This window comes from Trichomonas vaginalis, chromosome V, assembly GCF_026262505.1.
Source record: "Trichomonas vaginalis G3 chromosome V, whole genome shotgun sequence".
Classification (NCBI taxonomy): domain Eukaryota; phylum Parabasalia; order Trichomonadida; family Trichomonadidae; genus Trichomonas; species Trichomonas vaginalis.
Genome location: NC_067207.1, coordinates 6,811,104 through 6,831,889, shown reverse-complemented (window position 1 = coordinate 6,831,889; position 20,786 = coordinate 6,811,104). Strand labels below are relative to the sequence as shown.

Sequence of the window (20,786 nt, the reverse complement as noted above, 5' to 3'; positions counted from 1 at the left end):
GGCCAATTTAAACCCGTTATTTTTCAATAAACTTCATATAAATTACAATTCAAAATAAATTAACCTACATTGGAATATTATTTTTTTGGCGGTAAGAATTGAGATAACGAGTTGATTTCATTAGTTAATAATGTCCGGCCGCGGTAAAGGTGGTAAGGGTCTTGGTAAGGGTGGTGCTAAACGCCATCGTAAAGTAATGCGTGAGAACATTCAGGGTATCACAAAGCCAGCTATTCGTCGTTTAGCTCGTCGTGGTGGTGTCAAGCGTATCTCTGGTGATATCTACGAAGAAGTTCGTGGCGTCCTTCGTCACTTCCTTGAGAACGTTATTCGTGACTCAGTTACATACACAGAACACGCTCGTCGTAAAACAGTTACAGCAATGGATGTCGTCTATGCTCTCAAGCGCCAGGGCAAGACACTCTACGGTTTCTAAATTTAGAATAAAATGTGTATTTTGATCTTAATTTTCAAATAAGATGACTTATTTTGAAATACTTATTTATCATCTAAACAAAAAAATTTGAAAGGAAATGATAATATTTAGCTTCAATAAGTACACACATTATACTCATTTGATTTGCTATAAGTGTAATATCCTTTCAACTAATTATAGAATATTCTGGTTTTAAAATAGATTATTGATTTTTGAATATAGTGATGTTGTAAACAGAAATTCATCAAAAGTGACACCTCAGAAAAGCTAAAATATTGAATTTTTGGAACTTTTGATAGAGCACGTTTTTAAATATTAATTAAAGTAAATGTATATTTTGTACAGATTCTTTTTAATAAAAAATAAAATTTTGAAGAAGAACACAAAATCTTCTGAAAAATAATATCACATAAACTCATATTATTTTCTAATATCTAACTATTTTATATAAAAATCAAATTCAATGATCTTAAAAGCGAAGGATAAACCTCAAAATTTACGAATATAATGAGTGGGAATATAATGTTTATCTATCATAAAACCATATGAAATATCAATTTTTGCTTTACGCCTAATTTTTGACGACAATTAGCAAAAAATGTTAAATGTTAACACTCAGTCCATTTGAATATGAAAAATAAAATTGACTTTGATTAAATGTTTTTATTTATCATGCAATTCTTCTTGCGACCAAAGATTTGAATAAAAGTTCAAAAAAATAAGATAGCTTAAAAAATAATATACGGTAGTGTTTACTAATAGATGAATAGTATATAAATTCTATTAAAATGGATTTGATCCAAAAAAATATAAAATCAAAAATAATTGTTATAATTTAAATGAAGAAGTAATTTAAAACGATTTGATTTATGATCAAATTTTATATATTTTTTTGGATCAAATCCATTTTAATAGAATTTATATACTATTCATCTATTAGTAAACACTACCGTATATTATTTTTTAAGCTATCTTATTTTTTGAACTTTTATTCAAATCTTTGGTCGCAAGAAGAATTGCATGATAAATAAAAACATTTAATCAAAGTCAATTTTATTTTTCATATTCAAATGGACTGAGTGTTAACATTTAACATTTTTTGCTAATTGTCGTCAAAAATTAGGCGTAAAGCAAAAATTGATATTTCATATGGTTTTATGATAGATAAACATTATATTCCCACTCATTATATTCGTAAATTTTGAGGTTTATCCTTCGCTTTTAAGATCATTGAATTTGATTTTTATATAAAATAGTTAGATATTAGAAAATAATATGAGTTTATGTGATATTATTTTTCAGAAGATTTCATTCTATATGCCTATGAAAAGTACTCTCAAAACTAACTTTTCCTAATTATAATTAAATCTAGAATATTGTATTGTGCTTAGTATTATTTCATTTTTCTCATTCAATTTAGAATTTACAAATGTCAAAAAATTGAGAGTTATCACTTTTGATGAATTTCTGTTTATTACATAGTGACAGCAAATAATACTACAAAGACATCAGGACAGGTTAAATTTTCGGAAAATTTTAAAATTGACCCGAAAATTTCCATCACTTCGGACAAAATATGAAACTTAACACCATTTTTGAAATTAATCTATAATATGAATTATATAATTGATAGTTAATTCAATTTTTTCCATCATTTTCAATATGGGATCTCCATATGATGATGCTATCGACATGTGCAGAGACTTTCATGATGCATATTGCGAATTGTACAGAGTTAAAACCACAGATGGCGAAGAAATAAATAGAATATTCAATCACATTAAATACACTTTGATAGAGCGATACAAAGTCCCACCAGCTGCTATTATTAGCAAAATTTCGAATTGTATATCGATATATAATAATCGATATTTAAACTCATATTGGTCGCTTATCAAAAAGATTTATGATGATTCGAAGTGTGAAATATATGATATTTCAACAGAATTTGATTTCTTTTTCTACAAGGAGTATGGATTTGTCTTTAACTCAGAAACTGAAAATTGGATTAAACACTTTGAAAGAAAACGTCTTTCTCCTAATATGCATGATGCTGATCCAATGTTTCGTGCAATAATGAACGATGACTTAAAGATATTCATTGATTTATCAGAAAAATCAAGTTTCCATCCAAATATCAGTATTAGACTTACATTATATCCATCAAATGATGGAAGAGAGTATTCATTACTTGAATTATGCAGTTACCATGGTGCAGCTTCTTGTTTTAAGTTCCTAAGATCAAAATACAACTCTCTAATCACACAAACATGTCTTCGTTTCTCATTTTTAGGCGGAAATCCTGAAATAATAAGTGAATGTTTGAAAAAAATAAGACCAAAAGAAAAATGCATGGAATATGCCATTATTTCACACAACATTGATTTTATCACATTCTTAATGAACGAATATAACTTGATAATAAATTTAGACCACTGTATTTTACACAATAACATACAAGCATTTTTAGTTTATTTAGATCAAACAAAGGATATCAATAGCTGCTTGGTTGCTTCTCCTGCATTTAATCTTCCTCCACTGGTTGAACATCTTATCTCAAAATGCAATGATATTAACGCCACTAACATAGATGGAAAAATGGCTCTTCACATTGCGACAGAATGCGGTTCTATGAAAACAATAAAAATTCTTATCTCACATGGAGCAGATGTTAATGCAAAAGATATGAATGGAAGGACTGCACTTCATATTGCATCAAGAAAAAACTATGATAAAATTGCAAAATTTTTAGTTTCTCATAATGCAGATGTAAATCTTAAAGACAAAAATGGAAAATCGGCGCTTTATTATGCAATTATGTCAAATTATAAAGAGATTGCTAAAATTCTCATTGCACATGGATCTAATTTCGATGAGAAAAATGGTGAAGGTAAAAATTTTTTACACATTGCACTTGAACATTACCAGGCTGAAATATCCAATTTTCTTATAAATCATGGAGTCGATATTAACCAAAAAGACAATAATGGATATTCTCCTTTACATTACATCGCAGCAAGTAATTCAATGCACAGTGTTATGGAGCTTCTTATTTCTAAAGGAGCAGACATAAATGCACAAGATAATAATGGAAAAACAAGTCTTCATCTTGCTGCTTCAAAGGAACATTCAATTATAGTTGAATATCTCATTACAAATATGGCAGATCTCAACCTTAAAGATTATAGTGGAAAAACACCTCTTCATTATGCAGCAATGAATGAAATAACTAATTCATTAAAACTCATTATCTCTCATGGTGCAGATCTCAATTCTAAAGATAATATGGGAAAAGTGGCACTCCATTATGCAGTACTGAACAATCGGAAAAATGCTGCAGAACTCCTTATATTGCACGGAATAAATATCAATGAAACGGATAATATAGGAAAAACCGCACTTCATTACGCAGTTGTAAACAACAACATTGGATTGGTGGAACTCATTGCTTCAAATAAAGCTGATGTGAATTTGACAGATAATTATGGAAAAACAGCACTTCACTATGCAGCAGCTAAACAGAATCAAGAAATAGTTAAATTTTTAATTTTGCATGATGCCGATATCACAATCAGAGACTTTTATAGGAAAACCGCCTCAAATTATGCCAAGAAAGCAAATTTATTTAATTTTTAATAAAAAACATCAATTTCTTGCCTAAATTTAATATTTTTAATTGATTTCATCATGCAATTTTATAATTATGAACACTTCCATTAAGTTTTTTTTAACATAATGATCTAAGTGAAAAACAAAACAAACATCAAATCACATTCACATGGTACGCATAAAAGGAGAAAAGAAGATATTTAATGGAAAATTATAGAAATATAGTGACGAATTATTAACTTTAAGATCATAGTATTTATATATAAGTAAAATATATAATATAACAAACAATAAAATATGTTTAGAAAAGACCAAGTGCTATACCTTGGGTAAGTGAAACAACAACAAACGAAGAATGGTATCGACAGTTCTCTGGTTTCTTGCATGTGACAAATGAACATTCACGTATAGCATTGAAATTCAGATAACACCTTTTATAAAGATTATCAATGAATGCTTCTGTCTTATTCTCAACATCAACATCGCATATAAGCTTGATGCAGTTAGAGAATGCGTTTGGTTGGATATCGATGACTGATAGAGGAATGTTGATATGAGTCAGAGATGTGCACTCTGAGAATGCATAGCGGCGAATGTATTGAACAGAGTTGTCTGGGATAAGAATGTTGACAAGGTTCCTGCATTCGAGGAATGCACCTGCTTCAATCTCTCGGATAGTTATCGGGACAGAGAAGAACTTGCATGGACAACCAGGAGGGAATACAACTAGAACTGTTTTGTTCTTATTGAAAAGAGCAAAATTCTCAACTGTGAAGTACATACTGTCATTACAAATGATTGTTGTAAGAGATTTGCAACCAGAAAACGCGGCAAATTTGATATTCATTAATGAAGAATTATTTTCAATGATGAATGTACTGAGATTAACACAATTATGAAAACCATATTCTGAAATTGTATGAGTGTCGCGTGGAACTGTGAATGTCTCGATCTTTGTCCATCGAAACACATTTGAACCGATAACCTGAATTGTGGGAGGAAGAATCAAGTTTCTTAGTTTGTATGCATTACTAAATGCATCTGTGTTAATGACAGTCATTGGAGGCTCTCCTAAAAATGTGATGTTTTCAATTCCTGATTTCGCAAATGCATTAGGAGCAATATATTTGATTGTAGGAGGGATATCCAACAATTTCAATGAAGTGCACTCTGAAAAACATGAACTACCTATAGATGTTATATTTTTAAATATCACTGTCTTCAAATTCGGGCATCCTGGGAAAGACAGGCCAAGTGTAGTTCCTTGAGAACCTTCAAAAATTATCGTTTCCAATGCTGTGCATTCTGCAAATGTCAAATGTTTTATATTTGTTCCATTTTTGAAGTGGACCTCAACTAAACCTTTACAATTGCGAAAACCATTATTAGCAATTTCCATTAAATTATCTGGTAAATGAATAACTCTCAAAGAATTACAGGCTGCAAACCCATTTTCGGCAATGTAAGTAACTGTATTTGGAAAAATGAATTCTTGAAGATTAGTGCAACCAAAAAATAATTCAAAACTTATTGAACTTAATTGAGAATCTGATGTGAAATTAATTGTTTTAAGACCTGTGTGTCCCGCAAAAACTCTAGATGAAAATAATTTAACTGTTGAAGGAATTTCATAGCTTTCTAAATTACTGAGACGAGCAAAAATCTTCGTGAGAGCAGCATTGTAAAGAAGACTTTGATTATCACAATAAAATGGCGAGCCATCTTCAAATTCAAGTTTGATGCCGAGATCGAAACTTGAGCCTTCAATAGATGTTACACTCATTGGAATTCTGATGTTTTTTAGATTAGGACATCCAAGAAATGCATTAATTCCTATGCTCTTGATATTTTCTGTGAGAGTAATGTTTGAGATGTTAGAAAACTTGAATAGTTCTCTAGAAATTGAAGTCATCCCACTACCAATAACTGTGTTTAGAAACTTACAGTTCGCAAATGCTGCATCTCCAATACTGACCAGTGAGTCAGGAAAGGTAATATTAACAAGATATGTATTTTGAAACGCACATATCCCAAAAGATTTTAGCTTTGAATTGAATGTTATATTATTCAATTTTGTGTTTCTAAAAAATCCATATGGTATTGATGTTATATTTTCAGGAACTATGAATGAAGTTATATTTCTTCTGAATAGTAAAATAAAGTAGGTTTTCCCTTTCCCGTATAATATACTATCATCAGATGTGTAGTATTGATTTTCTGGATCAACAACAATTTCTCCCATTTCATCTATTGCACTAGCATCAATGCTTGAAACTAGCTTCGGGATGAAGATTCGTGATATAGCTGTGTATTTAAAGCCACAGTTCCAATGCTAACTAAATGCGATCCTGGCTCGATATTTAATGTGCGTAATTGGTCACACCAAGTACAACAATAGGCTCCGATGCGAGTCACTGAATTCGGAATATTTAAATAAGTAATCCCAGAGCTTTGTAAAACTCCACCTGCTAGTTCAGTCAAATTTTTAGGAAGTATAACTTCTCTTAATTGTCTACAATTCTGAAAGGCACCTCCTTGAATTTCCGTTAGGAATTCACAATTAGTGAAATTAATCGAAGAAAGGTTTGAACAACTATCGAATGCATGTTCACCGATGGTTTTGAGCATAGAGCCTGGCGGAAACGTGACAGATAATAGGGTATTTTTGCTTCCTGCAAAAGCAAATATTCCATTTGAGGAGTTTCCGTAGATAATCTCACATGATAATCGCAGAATAACATGTACACAACGATCTGTTGTAAATAGTATGCGATCGTTATCAAGATAATCTTCACCAACGACTATTCTCTAAAGATCTTGTAAGCAAACATGAGAACTATGCTATTTTTTGTATTCCCTTAAATTATTACTATAGTACAAGATTGTTATGCCATCACCTATCAAGATTCCAGCGATATATATATATCCTGGATCTGAAAATTATAAAACTAAAATTCTGAATCCGAGAGCCATGTGATTTGATTCCACTCTATATTTAAGCGATACCATATGAATATCATTGATGCTCAGCAGTCAAAATTTATTTTGATACGACATTGAAAGCAAGTTTTGTTTTACTAGTAAGAAGACTTATCTATATGTTCATCAGTTCGAATCTGAAAACATAAATCCTGTTAACTTATTATTTTCTAAATCTATATGGAATTAACAATGAAAGTGATTCATTAAAACAGGGAGGGTACAAACTAACTGACAGATTCAACGTACTTGTTTTATTAAAATATTGAATTCATAAAGTACAAGTTTAAAATTATGGCATAAATTTAGTTATTCATACTTCGTCATACGAAACAAATCAGAAAACCTTGATGGACTCATAACATCAGAGGACAGACTACAATTCATTTATATATAAAATAGCTTATATAATTCAGCAAAATAACAAAATAATTTCAATGTTTTCGTCCTCTTGGTTTCCAAAGTAATCGCGTCACATTACAAAGCGATTAAATATGGTAAAATGATTGGTCAATTTGCCACAATTTTGTTTTTTCGACATCCTTTGTTAGAGGGGAATTGAAAAAAAAATTGGATTTTTTTTAGTTTTATGTCATCCATATCAAATAATAAACATAAAGAAGAATATAAAGTTTACTATCCTGCTTTTGACATGACCAATGAGCAGATTGTCAATTTAATAACTCCTGCTTTGGTGTTGAAAACACTCAGATTTATAAAATCCATAGGTGATGTCGATAACATATATTCATATGTCTACCGATACATTATGGATTACACAAATTCACCTGAAATAAATGAATCCGAAATTACTGATACATCTTTATTATTTTATCCGCATCAAATCGATAATTGCAATTACAACATTTATTACCAGCGACACAACATCACAAGCGTTGATCTATCAATAGGAAACTACCTTAAAGAATTTTTTATTGATTTCAAAAATACTCACAACATATTTTCTAATACATGGAGAGCTTTTATGGGAGCATATCAGAAGATATTCGATACTCTTTACATAAATAAATCAAAGTATAACATTATTGATACTTCACAAAATAATGAATCAAATGAATGGTTTTCAGATGAAAATAAGAGGTTTGTAGCAATATTTGGACCAAAGATAGATAAAAAATATATTGAAAAAATGGGTAAATTCGTTCCTTTTGCATTTTTAGTTTTTCATCGATATTTTTACGTAATTGTTAAGAACAACGAAGGTAAATATGAGACACATGGCATAACGAAACGTACATTTGAACTCAAAGATGTATCTAATCTCAATTATATTTTTGGAATTATTTATTTGAACGAAACAGAAGCGATTTCACAATTGCATGCTGGAGAAAGACTTGTAGAAGTTACAGATAAAGACAATAAAGTGGATAAAATAACAATACAACAGCTATTTTCAATGCCAGGAATAATTTTATTCGACAACACTAATATATACAACTTTGTTCAGCATTCAACGGTTAACGAAATGCTAGACAAGTATTTATACCTACCTTTGGAGCCTAAAATTCCAAAACCTTCCATACAATATGAGAATTATCAACCGTTTCTAGTTTACAAACAAACAAACAACGGTTTACCAATAGAATTCAAAAGGAACCTCATTACATGTGTTCCAAAAGATAATTTGAACGGTTCTAGTATTGTCAATGAAATTTCTGAGAAAAATCCTTTGTGCATTGTCAAGGATCATCATATAATAGATTGTTTTACAAGTGACAAACCTTTACCGTCAGATTTGGGAACTTTTGTTTCATATAAAGTTATTGAAACAAAAAGTTCGAATCAAAAATCTACTAAAAAGATTTTTTGGGTTCAGTTCAGATATAAAAATGAATTCATCCACTGCCCGTTCTTGTTTTTGGCTAGTTTAGAAGATTTTGAAAAAGATAAGGATAAAACCACTCTTAAAGAAGGATTTCCACAAGAATTCAAAGATAATATGGACAGAGTGAAGAGAGTCTTTGGTTTCAAAGCAAAAGTCATTGAAGGTGGAAAATATGTTTTGAGGGTTCAACTTTTGACCGAAAACCCTCTTAAGGCACAAAAATTTAAGGGACTTGACGATTTTATTCTTATATATTGTTTGGATTGCTAAAAAAATTTGTTTGGATTCTTTTTTTTTTCTTCGTTTGATTTTTGATAATAGAAAACAATTCCATTGCATAGGGTTCTTTTTAACCAAAGTCATTTTAGGTATTCGAAGAAAAAAATATAATCAAATCATGTAAAAATAATAGTTTTTGTCATTTTCTTGTATTATTTAGCATAGTTTTAACCTCGGCCTGTTATTTCTGTTGTTGAAAATAAGCGTAAAAATGGATTATTCGATAAAATTTTATAAAATCGGTTTTGTTTTTGCTTATTGCAGCTATTTTTACATAAAATAGTAATTCAGTTCATATATTTTAATCATTTCTACAAACAAAAACAACAAAAGCAAAATAATAATAAAAATCAAAAATTAGTGCAAGATATCATTAGCAGCATCTCTCACATCCTCATCTTCATCATTCTTAAGAGGCTTTCTGATTTCATATGGTGAGATCTTTGCAATAGTTAATCTTACGTTAGAAACAGTGTCTTTTGAGAGTTGTTCTAGTATATCATGACACTGGTCTATCAATCCGGCAACAACAATGAGCTCTGCAATGGATTGGCGGATTTGATAATCGGGATGATTTGACAATTTTGAGATTTGCACTAGTAAAACGGAAAGAGATTTTTCATCAAGGAGTCTTACAAGAATGTTTGAGGTTTGAACGGCAGAATTCCTTACAGCGGCCGAATCATCTGTTAAAAGCATGAAAAACGCAGGAAGTAGCCTTGGAGGAGGACTATCATCGATCAAAGAAGGCATCAATTGAGCTATACTAACTTTTTCACGCCATCCCAATGAAAAATAGTCTTCAATAATTTTATCTAAAATTTTTTCAGGTGGAATTTCGGAGTTTTTCAAAGCATTAATAGTAGACAGCTTAACTAGTTGCTCAGAATCATTCAATTCTGCTAGTAATGCCTTTGAAACGAAATCCAACCCAAGAATTTTCGATTTTGAGCAAATTGAGGAGATTGCTGCTATTCTAACACATGGTTCTTGATTCTTTATGAATACTTCGAATCTTTCCTTGTATTCGCTTATGTTTTCTACTTCAGTGAAATTGGAAAGTTCTTTTGCAGCAGATTCAATGATATCTACATCAGATTCAAAAGCAATTTCTCTGTAAATGGATTCTATCGATGAAGAATATTTCTTTGACAGTTTTGAAATGCTTGAAATGTAGTTTTGCCTGATAATAAATCTTTCATTATGTAAAAGTCCGTCTCCTATTGCAATTGCTGTTTCACTGTCTCCTGTAAGATCAACATATGCAATTAAGAAGTCGATTATCGATCTTGAAAGTAAATCTGAGGTATTTGATTCTGTTTCTTTATCAATTAATGAAATTATTTGATCCAAAACGGGTTTTTGTATTTGGTGAATAGAATTAGATATCATTTGTATGAAGTCTTTTTTGACATCAATAGAATCTGATTGAATTAAATTAATTTTTTCTGTAATTATTGAATTAAATTGGTTATTATCGATAAATTCAGCGATAACTGAAAGAAATGTAAGACCGTAGGCCTGTTCTGGCATCCATTCTGAGTCTAATTGGTCAAGAACAAAAGGTAAAATAATCTTGCTGATCTTTTCTTTCGAAATAGTAGAAACTGCTTCAAAAAGAAGATCAGAAAGCTGATTTTTAATATGTTGTGATCCGTCTACACGCATTAATTTGTATGTTGAGATAAAATCGATAATTTCTTGATCTGAAAGTCTTGAAAAATCGATTCTTTTGATTGCCGTCAGTATTTTGCACCAATTTGATTCTGTTAATGCTGGAGTATTGCATAAAAATGGAATTAATTCATTAAAAATTCTTCTTACACCTAAACAGCGAAAAATCATCATTATATTTGAAATGGAATTGTTGATCTCAGATCTTTTGTTGCTTGCAAATCCTTGAATTAGACCATAAACATATTTTGCCTCATCACAATCCATTCAAATAATTTAAAACGGCCATTTTTTATATTTGCTTTGATTGAATTAGATAACAATCATCACTTTGAAATATTATGAAATTAAGTGAAAATGTTGTGTTTTGTTGAAATTTATAATATCCGATTCAGATCAAAAGAAATATATTGTTAATAGTGAGAACGTAATGTTATTAAATAAGTATTTTATTCACCCTTTATCACTCAGATATATTTTTGAATCATGTTCTTTAGCGTACTATTTTTAATTTTTTTTATCAGACCTGGATTTTATAGAATCACACTGTTCCCTAACAAACACCATACATTAGATCTTCAAAAATCATCGGCATTTACGTTCAGAGAGTCGTATCCTTATTATTCGATCGAAGCATCAAAAGGATACTATCAAAATCTTGCCTCTTATACTATAAACTCTTTTACTCGCTTCTTTTCTGTATCAGATTCACCTCTAGTTTTAAAATCAGATTTGAAACAAAGCTTAGTTCAATGGATAATGCCTTCATCTATCTGCAAATCAAATGGTATAATGCATCATTACGGTCTTTCTTACAAATATAAGATGAATTTCACTGATTCTGAACCAAAATGTTTATTTTTTTCTGAATCTTCAAATAAAAAGTATATAACCTTTAATACAAATAGTAGACAAGATACGTTCACTGCAGAATTTTACACAGATAGTTCGTTAAACAAAAAAAGACTTAAAATATCTTGTCAAAATGCTACAATATGCTCTGTAATGATGACACAGCCATTTTTTGTTCGATTATCATTGTATTCTAAGCGAAATTTCCAACTTAATGTACAATTTACAACTCTAAATTATTCAATCGACAAAACTTCATGCTCGGCTGAAATTATTAACGACCTCGATGATATCGTCCGAGAAAATACTACATTATGGCATGATGTTTTAGAACCTCAATGTATCAGCTTTAAGCAAGAATTTGGAAAAGTTCGTGAATCTCTTTATGAGATTTTTGGGGTATTTATAACTATATTCTTGTTTTTGTTCACTTTTAGGTTTATTAATCTTAATTTTTGCTGCCCAACAAGATCTAATAATAGACTGAATGACTTACTTAATAACATGCATACAAGAGAGTTAGACAATCCAATTGATAGCATAAGAGCAGAAATTTCTCGGGTTGAACAATCAACTGATAATCTTGTCATCCAAACGGATGAAGACACGATTACTGAACTATAATATAACTATTTCCATTTTGTTTGTTTATATATAAATGTTCGTATCTACATTTTAAGTTCATATATTTTACATAAACTGCACTCTCATATATTGAAACAGTCATTATACAACATAATATTGAAATTTTGTGACAGTTTGGAATTTGATATTTTTCAAGTGAATTCAGAATCAAAATTAATTCATTATGAAAATAATATTTGAAATTTCAGGCCACAATGCAGAATATCGTGAAAGAATTATTAGAAAAGAGCCGCATCATCATGAGAGCTGATACCATTTGTTTCATTTGAAATAATACACATACAAAAAATTACACGAAATTGTGGCAATTTACAATAGTTTGTTGCACGAAATTATGTGCTTCATCATATATATCGAAGCTCAATTAAATGGCAAAATCATTTCAAAGAGTCATATTTCAAAATGTTTCCATTAGTGAAAACAAATTTTCAAACATTTATCACTATGAAGTTTGCGATGGAATTTCAGGTGAATAAATGTATGATATTAAAATAGTAATAGCATGCAAAAATATTTATGTTAGTTTGGATCTGCAAATCATTATTAATTCGATTAATATTTGTTTAAATTTATAGAAATGAGCTGTTGAATAAACATATATAAATATTCGTGTATCTTACAAAAAATATAAGATTAAGTTCATATTAGTTTGTTGATCTGTAAATACAACATCATTTTCAATCAATACGTATTTTATTGGAATTCTACTAACTAAACATTGATTGCAACGACATATTTAAGAAGGTTATTATTTGCAACTCGGGTAGAGAAAGAAGATACTTGAGATTTTAGATTTGATTTCGCAAAAAATCGTCAAATTCTATATCTGCTATACAGAAAGAAGATGGAAATAGCATTTGTAACATGATTTCCATTGCAGAATGGTCATAGGACTCTAATCCTCAGTACCTGAAGAAAAAATTATTATAAAAATTTTTGTCAAGTGCAATCAAATGATCCAAAGTTCACTTGGCGCAGACTATTCAAAACAATATGCAGACTTTATTGAGGCATTCGAAAAGCTTTTCCAAATCAAATATGAGGAATCTATTGAAGATATGTGCAATATGATAACAAACGTTTTGATAACGAAGTATCAACTTTCAATCAAGCGACTTACAAAGATTGTCATCATGGCATTTCAATACAATTATTCTTCTAGAGAGAATTACATCAGAATACTCAAACATATCGGGGCTGACTTTCATGAAATTTCGGATACACAATTCCCAATGGAGGATTCAATTGAATTTATAGTTATGCATGACCAAATTGATAAGTTCAAGGAGTATATTACCCAACAAAGTATAGAGCAGGAACCATATTTTCTTGAAATTCCTGATATGTCAAAACAATTTGATTGCAATTCAATAAAGTTATCATTGATTGAAGCATGTGCCTATTTTGGATCTGTTAACATTTTCCATTTCTTACTTTCAAATCAAATATGCCAAAAAACACAGAATTGTCTTTGCTACTCAATAATTGGCCGAAATACAGATATTATCAACGAATGTTTGAAAGATAATGAAATAAACATTGATTGTCTCAAACACATTGTAAGTTCACATAATAATGAAATGCTTGGATATATCCTTGAATTTAAATATTTCGTATTTGAACAATGGATTCAAAGCATCAAGACATCTGATGGTTTTAAATATATTATCAAATATCAAAACTTAAAGGCCGTATTTTTGCTTTTCGAGAAGGATAAATATTCTATTGTTCCATGGTGTGCAGCATTTCCACAAACAATTGATATTCTCAGAAACAATGAATTTTATGATAAAACAGATTATCGTAATAGGAATATTATACATTTCGCATGTAAATCGCAAAATTCTGATATTTGCAGAGTATTACTTGCCTCGTCTAATAAATTTAGAGTCAATTGCATGGACAATAAGAAAATGACTCCACTCCATTACGCCACAAAATTGAATAATAAAGCTATAGTTGAATTTCTTCTTTCATATGGCGCAAATATCAATGAAAGAGATAAAAATGGAAAAACTACTCTTCATTATGCATCAGAAAATAATAATAATAAAGAAATTGCAGAACTTCTTCTTTTTTATGGTGCAAATGTCAATGAAAAAGATGATGATGGAAAAACCGCTCTTCATTATGCATCAGAAAATGATAATAACGAAATTGCAGAACTTCTTCTTTTATATGGTGCAAATATCAATGAAAAAGATAAAAATGGAAAAACTGCTCTTCATTATGCATCAGAAAATAATAATAAAGAAATTGCAGAACTTCTTCTTTTTTATGGTGCAAATGTCAATGAAAAAGATGATGATGGAAAAACCGCTCTTCATTATGCATCAGAAAATAATAATAAAGAAATTGCAGAACTTCTTCTTTTATATGGTGCAAATATCAATGAAAAAGATAAAAATGGAAAAACTGCTCTTCATTATGCATCAGAAAATAATAATAAAGAAATTGCAGAACTTCTTCTTTTTTATGGTGCAAATGTCAATGAAAAAGATGATGATGGAAAAACCGCTCTCTATATTGCATCAGAAAATGATAATAAAGAAATTGTAGAACTTCTGCTTTTATATGGTGCAAATGTCAATGAAAAAGATGATGATGGAAAAACCGCTCTCCATATTGCAGCAAAATTTAATAGAAACGAAATGGCAGAATTTCTTCTTTCACATAGTGCAAATATCAATGAAAGAGATAAAGATGGAAGCACTGCTCTCCATATTGCAGCACAAAATAATAAAAAAGAAACAGCAGAAGTTCTTCTTGTATCTGGTGCAAATATCAATGAAAAAGATAATCATGGAAACACCGCTCTCCATATTGCAGCATTACATAATAGAAAAATTTTAATTGAACTTCTTATTACACAAGGTGGAAATATCAATGGAAAAGATAAAGATGGAAAAACTCCTCTCTATATTGCAACAGAAAATAATAATAAAGAAGTAGCTGAAATTCTTCTTATATATGGTTCAAATATCAATGAAAAAGATAATAATGGAAATACCGCTCTCTGTATTGCAGCACTACATGATAGAAAGAAAACAGCAGAATTTCTTATGGAACATGGTGCAAATATCAATGAAAAAGATATTTATGGAAACACCGCTCTCCATATTGCAGCAGACTATAATCATAAAAAAATATTAGAACTTCTTCTTTTATATGGTGCAAATATCAATGGAAAAGATAAAGATGGAAAAACTCCTCTCTATATTGCAGCACAACATAATTATAAAGAAATATTAGAGCTTCTTCTTTCTCATGGTGTAAATATTAATGAAAAAGGTGAATATGGAAAAACATCTCTCCATATTGCCGTACAATATGATAGAAACAAAACAGCAGAATTTCTTATGGAACATGGTGCAAATATCAATGAAAAAGATATTTATGGAAACACCGCTCTCCATATCGCAACAGAAAATCATAAAAGAGAAACAGCAGAAGTTCTTCTTTCATATGGTGCAAATATCAATGAAAAAAGATATTTATGGAAACACCGCTCTCCATATTGCAACATTTTATAATAAAAAAGAAGCAGTAAAATTTCTTATTGAACATGGTGCAAATATCAATGAAAAAGATAAAAGTGGAAACACCGCTCTCAATATCGCCGCATTTTTTAATAAAAAAGAATTAGTAGAATTTTTTATTGAACATGGTGCAAATATCAATGAAAAAAATAATTTTGGAAGTACCGCTCTCAATAATGCAGTATTTTATAATTATAAAGAATTAGCAGAACTTCTTATTTCACATGGTGCAACTATAAATGATTAAATTAAGAGGAGGTTCCCTGAAATCGACTCTTCCTCCAACGACAACGAAAAAGCGTACAGCCGCTTCTAAGAGGATGAAACGAGAATTGTGAGACAGAGAAGAAGAATAATTTGCAGACTCAAACCTCAAAGAGGAAAGAGAAGATGGAAACCACAACAGGAGTGATAATGCAGAGATAAATTGAACAATGAGCAGAAATAGCAGAGAATGCATGGGTGTTTTTGATGTGAGAATAAAAAAAAATTATTAAAAACTGAAGAAAGGCGAAACAGATGTGGACAAACCGGAAATGTTGTTTGCTGTAAATGTCTGTATGATAGGCCTATTCATAAGGTTCTGATCTTAGATGGCAGCTTTGTAAAGTGTGTTAGCAAAGTATATTGTACTTCTACTCATTTCTCCTGACGAGCGCATCGTAGATGTTGTCGTCTTCCTCTGCCGTGCTGAAGAGGAGAACAGAATAGCATATACATTAAGCCTAGCCACACCCTGTGTTCCTGTCGACATGTCTGAGAATCTCACCAGAGAGTGTTCGATGCTCGTCGAAAATGTTTGTATCCTGCGTTTCCTCGTCAACCTCTTCGATCATTCATTTTGAGTGTTGCATGTATGATATTTGCCAGGCATACGGCGTCATTGTTATGGAAAGCCTGTGTAAGCTCCTGGCTTCGTTATGATGAAATCAAATGCATCCATCAATCTTCAAATTAGGTTAATAAAATTTAATGTTTTCATCATATGTTTTAATTTCATCAAGAACTAAATTTGAATCAAGATCTTTAAAGAAAGGTTCAGTATTTTATAGCTTTACAAATGTGCAATGATGATTGTCTGGTATTTTAAATTCACATATCCCAAATGTCATGACATTTATCCAAATTGCATTTCCACTTCACAACCTTGTTGGATCCACTAGAATGCTTAATTGAAAAAAAGAAATGATGAAAAAATAAGTAATAAAAAGTGACAGTCTGCGGAATGACTAAAGCTACTAAACCTTCTAGTTACATTTCAAAGCAGTTCGCATATAAGTTTTCAGTTTCAATCAACAATGATCATGCTGTTAAAAGGAATTGCCTTATTGCAGGATCTGTTTTGTGTTTTGATCAATTTAACGAGATTAAACCATTAATTATATTCCTTCCGCACTTCAAAATATTATATAAAAAGATTGGAGAACACTATTCGATATATTTAAACTCTCGAGTTGACAACTACAACATGAAAATTAAATTGAAATCAAAAAATGAAGCAGAAACCAGTAATTTAGCAGCCGCATTATTGGTAGCTCGCGATATGTACAACAGATATATACCAGCTTTAATTGGATATCCAATACAGGCGAAAGGTCAAAATGATTATATCGACGCAATTCTTTTTGTCTTTGAAAGATCGTTCGAAATACAAAGCTAAGATGGTATACTTCTCTATAACGAGTCGAGATTGCCACCTCCTGATGTCTATCCGTCGCCAACAGATATAAACAAGCTAATTGTTTCAAGAGATGGAGAAATTAAGTTTGATATAAACTGTGTTGATATAATAGAATTGATTTACATATTGTTGGAATTGAATTCCTTTAATCCAGCAGTGACAACTAAGAAATCCGAAATTCGCGCAATCGAGCAACAGCAACAGCAGAAGACACAAGCGAATATTCCTCAGGAAAACCAATCTACGCCCGTACAGGATCAAAATAACGATCAAAGCGTTTTTATTGACCCAGATGTTCCTTCAATTCCGGATATTGACCTTGATAATATCACGGGTTCACCACAGAAGTCTGTTACGGAGGTAAAAGAGGAAACTTCCGTTAAAGAAAAATCCGAAAAATCATCCAAACCTCATAAGCACTCAAAAACGCATGCAGAAGGTGAGGAAGATACCAAGAAAAAGAATCACCATAAAAATAAGTCAGGAAGTTCAGATAATTTGTCAAAAATTGAAGATGATAAAAATCAAAGCGGTCAAACATTGAATTCTTCAGAATCTCCATCAAAAGAGAAGAGATCAAAGTCAAATGATGCCTCCCAGACCCCAGAAAAGAAGCACCACCATAAATCAAAATCTCCATCTTCAGATAAAGAGCATAAACACCACAAATCAAGTAAAGACAAAAGTCAGAGTGGAGATAAAGAACACAAGCATCATCACAAGGACAAATCCCGTAATAAAACGATGAGTGAAGAAAATCTCGACGGATTCGACATTTCTGTACCAAAAACACCAAGTTTAGATGATCTAGGAACGAAATCTCCTCAGAAATCGGACCTCCCGTCATCTCAAATCCAGAAATCAGCGAGTTTGGACGAGATTTCTTTGGAATCAAACGCAACAACCGAAATTGGACCGGCAACACAGCCCTTATTCTTCGACGATGAAGACGAAATGAATCTCGCCGAGTCAACGACCATGTCCGCGGCGACTTCAACGACTTCTGTCCATCCGACATTTAAATTGGCCGAACCACAAGAAGCGTTCAATCCGGTCACCGGGGTAACCATTCGTAGGCTCGAGGATTTCCAGCTGCAACTAACCAACCGATCAGCGTTTAGACATATGAGAGAAGGAGTTTTCAAAGAATTGTTCTTGAAGAACCATAAATCGTATAAGGTAAAGGCTGAAGCGCATCAGATGGCTGTAGGATATACACCAGATGAAGCTGAGCTCTCTTTAGTACCGGATATTCATAATGCTACACAAGAAAAGGCATTAGACCAATTATCTAGGAGTAAGAATATGACATTTGAAGAGAAGATGCAGAAAAAGTTGGAAGATGAGTACAACGTTACCACAAAAGTTAACAAATTCTCATCTCAAAATATATTTGCAGTTGTTACTGAACAATACAGGCAGAAAGATACAGTAATAGCTGCAAACCCTTTACCTGTTATAGATGTAATACCAGATGATGAAGGACCACTCATAAAATTCGCAAATAATGTTTTCACTTCTGAATTGTTTGATGTCAAAAAAGATTCTGAAGTTTACAAACCAACAGAAAATTTCGAACCGAAGAATGTCAGGAAAATATATGAAAACCTTGTTAGTCTTGGCATTGACTTCGAGAAATGTGGAATTAAATTACCTCAAATTCTTCAAAAAGATATTGATGTATTATTCTACGAGTTACTTGGGCGCGCACCTGATTCCGAGTTTCCTGCCTTACTAAGTACTGTTCTTCTACATGGTTGCAACTCAATTCAGAACGTATATCTCGCATTATCCACTTTATCTTACACTGTAGTCGAAGTTAGCAATACTTTGCTTAGCTATCCTTTTTATGACTTCGCTGGCTGCTGTAGGTTCTTCGCAAAGCTCTTAAATGTTCATTGTACTCCTTATCTCTTCACTGCCATTGATCACAGCGAAAGATTTAAAGAAACATGCTACAGAAAAGACGCTTTGATTAATCTACCCCTGTTTGTCCAAGCAATTTCAGCTTTAAGCACTCCATCAAATATATCTCAATTTTCTATGAATCCGCCACCCATTTACAACTACGTAAATTTATCTATAGTCATAGATGACCTCTGCAAGCAGCTCAAAACCTCGAAAATCTATGCTTTCTTGAGACCAATTACATCATCTTCGCCAATGGCTCAGCTAGCGTACACAGTTTTGTATTATTACGATAAAGACTTCGATATACAAAACATTGGCTGGGTATTTTCGAAGATTGCCTCAAAACATATGATTTTCATCAAATATTCCAAAATTAAAGAGATGCCAAAGCTTGCGCAAATCATTGCTTTCATACTGGAACTGATACTAACAGAGAAATACCACTTATTCTTCCTAGAAACTTACATTCAAACGCAAAAATTGATCAAAATGAAATATTCTGTAGAAAGTATCGTTCTTTTGGTCGATTCACTTGTTAAACTCCAGAAAATTTTGCATGAAGATAGTCTTCCATCGTTAATTGAAGTTTCAGTTGATATTGCAAAGCTCCTTAGCTCTAAATAAATGTTTATATTTGTTTTGTTTGTTTCTATACTAATTTAATTGTTTTTTATTTGCTTTTTCCTCAAAACAATTTTTTCGTTAATTTTTTTCCTCCCTTTCAATGAAATTGAAAGAACTTTGGAGGAATATATATACATGTTTAACTACTATCTTTCAAAAAAGTCCATTAGCATATAATATAATGCTTATATTTAGTAAAATTAATATACATTTCAAGGCTAGATTTCGAGAAAAATTGAAATCGTGATTTTTTGAGTGGCAATAATATTTGTAACTATATATAATATCCAAATAATATATTATTGTGTATTCTGAAGTTTACACTTTTTTACAAGTTATCAAAAATATTTCGCAATATCTTGCATAATATATTATTTGGCACCATTTTTAATTGAATGAAACCTAGGGGTCATTCAATTTATTGTGCTGATCATTCAAAAATTTTGAGATTTATTTTCTGAATTAATTCAATATTCATACAAAGTGTGTGAAATATGTTTCTCAACGATATCAAGTATAGTCTGGAAATAAGAGTCTTTATTAAATTAAAGAAATAAAAAAATAAGGCGACCCGCTCTTGAACCTTTGCCAGTCTGAAATTCTACATGACAGTCTTGTTATATATATAAGGTAGTCACAAAATCTAAGTAGTGAGGCTCTCAAAAATTGAACCGTACTCCATACAAAATTTGTGTACCCTCACTACTTAGA

At 31.1% G+C, this 20,786-nt stretch overlaps 9 protein-coding genes across 9 annotated transcripts, besides 4 other annotated features; 6 read left to right on the top strand and 3 right to left on the bottom strand.

Moving 5' to 3' along the window:
• Positions 1 to 120: 120 nt before the first annotated feature.
• TVAGG3_0290950 (histone H4-2) lies at positions 121 to 447 on the top strand (the record flags this gene model as incomplete). The annotated part of the gene is made up of 1 exon (XM_001580293.2): positions 131 to 436. The coding sequence occupies one exon, from the start codon at positions 131 to 133 to the stop codon at positions 434 to 436; it is 306 nt and encodes a 101-aa protein (XP_001580343.1).
• Positions 448 to 661: 214 nt separating this feature from the next.
• Positions 662 to 699: a mobile genetic element.
• Positions 662 to 699: a terminal%2Cinverted (terminal inverted repeat of Banshee-A3 transposon ID:TVAGG3_0290940).
• Positions 700 to 1,876: 1,177 nt separating this feature from the next.
• Positions 1,877 to 1,913: a mobile genetic element.
• Positions 1,877 to 1,913: a terminal%2Cinverted (terminal inverted repeat of Banshee-A3 transposon ID:TVAGG3_0290930).
• Positions 1,914 to 2,018: 105 nt separating this feature from the next.
• Positions 2,019 to 4,257, top strand: TVAGG3_0290920 (ankyrin repeat and SOCS box-containing protein 4 family; the record flags this gene model as incomplete). Its single annotated transcript, XM_001580292.1, has 1 exon — positions 2,099 to 4,072. The coding sequence occupies one exon, from the start codon at positions 2,099 to 2,101 to the stop codon at positions 4,070 to 4,072; it is 1,974 nt and encodes a 657-aa protein (XP_001580342.1).
• Positions 4,258 to 4,346: 89 nt separating this feature from the next.
• TVAGG3_0290910 (regulation of response to stimulus) lies at positions 4,347 to 6,287 on the bottom strand (the record flags this gene model as incomplete). The annotated part of the gene is made up of 1 exon (XM_001580291.1): positions 4,347 to 6,287. The coding sequence occupies one exon, from the start codon at positions 6,285 to 6,287 to the stop codon at positions 4,347 to 4,349; it is 1,941 nt and encodes a 646-aa protein (XP_001580341.1).
• Positions 6,288 to 7,586: 1,299 nt separating this feature from the next.
• Positions 7,587 to 9,155, top strand: TVAGG3_0290900 (uncharacterized protein; the record flags this gene model as incomplete). Its single annotated transcript, XM_001580290.1, has 1 exon — positions 7,614 to 9,140. One exon carries the CDS (start codon positions 7,614 to 7,616, stop codon positions 9,138 to 9,140), a length of 1,527 nt encoding a protein of 508 aa, XP_001580340.1.
• Positions 9,156 to 9,231: 76 nt separating this feature from the next.
• Positions 9,232 to 11,090, bottom strand: TVAGG3_0290890 (meiotic spindle elongation; the record flags this gene model as incomplete). The annotated part of the gene is made up of 1 exon (XM_001580289.1): positions 9,507 to 11,090. The coding sequence occupies one exon, from the start codon at positions 11,088 to 11,090 to the stop codon at positions 9,507 to 9,509; it is 1,584 nt and encodes a 527-aa protein (XP_001580339.1).
• Positions 11,091 to 13,268: 2,178 nt separating this feature from the next.
• Positions 13,269 to 15,853, top strand: TVAGG3_0290880 (cyclin-dependent kinase inhibitor 2C-related family; the record flags this gene model as incomplete). Its single annotated transcript, XM_001580288.1, has 1 exon — positions 13,274 to 15,853. The coding sequence occupies one exon, from the start codon at positions 13,274 to 13,276 to the stop codon at positions 15,851 to 15,853; it is 2,580 nt and encodes an 859-aa protein (XP_001580338.1).
• Positions 15,854 to 16,448: 595 nt separating this feature from the next.
• Positions 16,449 to 16,682, bottom strand: TVAGG3_0290870 (uncharacterized protein; the record flags this gene model as incomplete). The annotated part of the gene is made up of 1 exon (XM_051229124.1): positions 16,449 to 16,682. The coding sequence occupies one exon, from the start codon at positions 16,680 to 16,682 to the stop codon at positions 16,449 to 16,451; it is 234 nt and encodes a 77-aa protein (XP_051098854.1).
• A 402-nt stretch (positions 16,683 to 17,084) lies between these two features.
• Positions 17,085 to 17,519, top strand: TVAGG3_0290860 (uncharacterized protein; the record flags this gene model as incomplete). Its single annotated transcript, XM_001580287.1, has 1 exon — positions 17,085 to 17,519. The coding sequence occupies one exon, from the start codon at positions 17,085 to 17,087 to the stop codon at positions 17,517 to 17,519; it is 435 nt and encodes a 144-aa protein (XP_001580337.1).
• Positions 17,091 to 20,136, top strand: TVAGG3_0290850 (uncharacterized protein; the record flags this gene model as incomplete). The annotated part of the gene is made up of 1 exon (XM_001580286.2): positions 18,285 to 20,075. The coding sequence occupies one exon, from the start codon at positions 18,285 to 18,287 to the stop codon at positions 20,073 to 20,075; it is 1,791 nt and encodes a 596-aa protein (XP_001580336.1).
• Between the last annotated feature and the right edge of the window lie 650 nt (positions 20,137 to 20,786).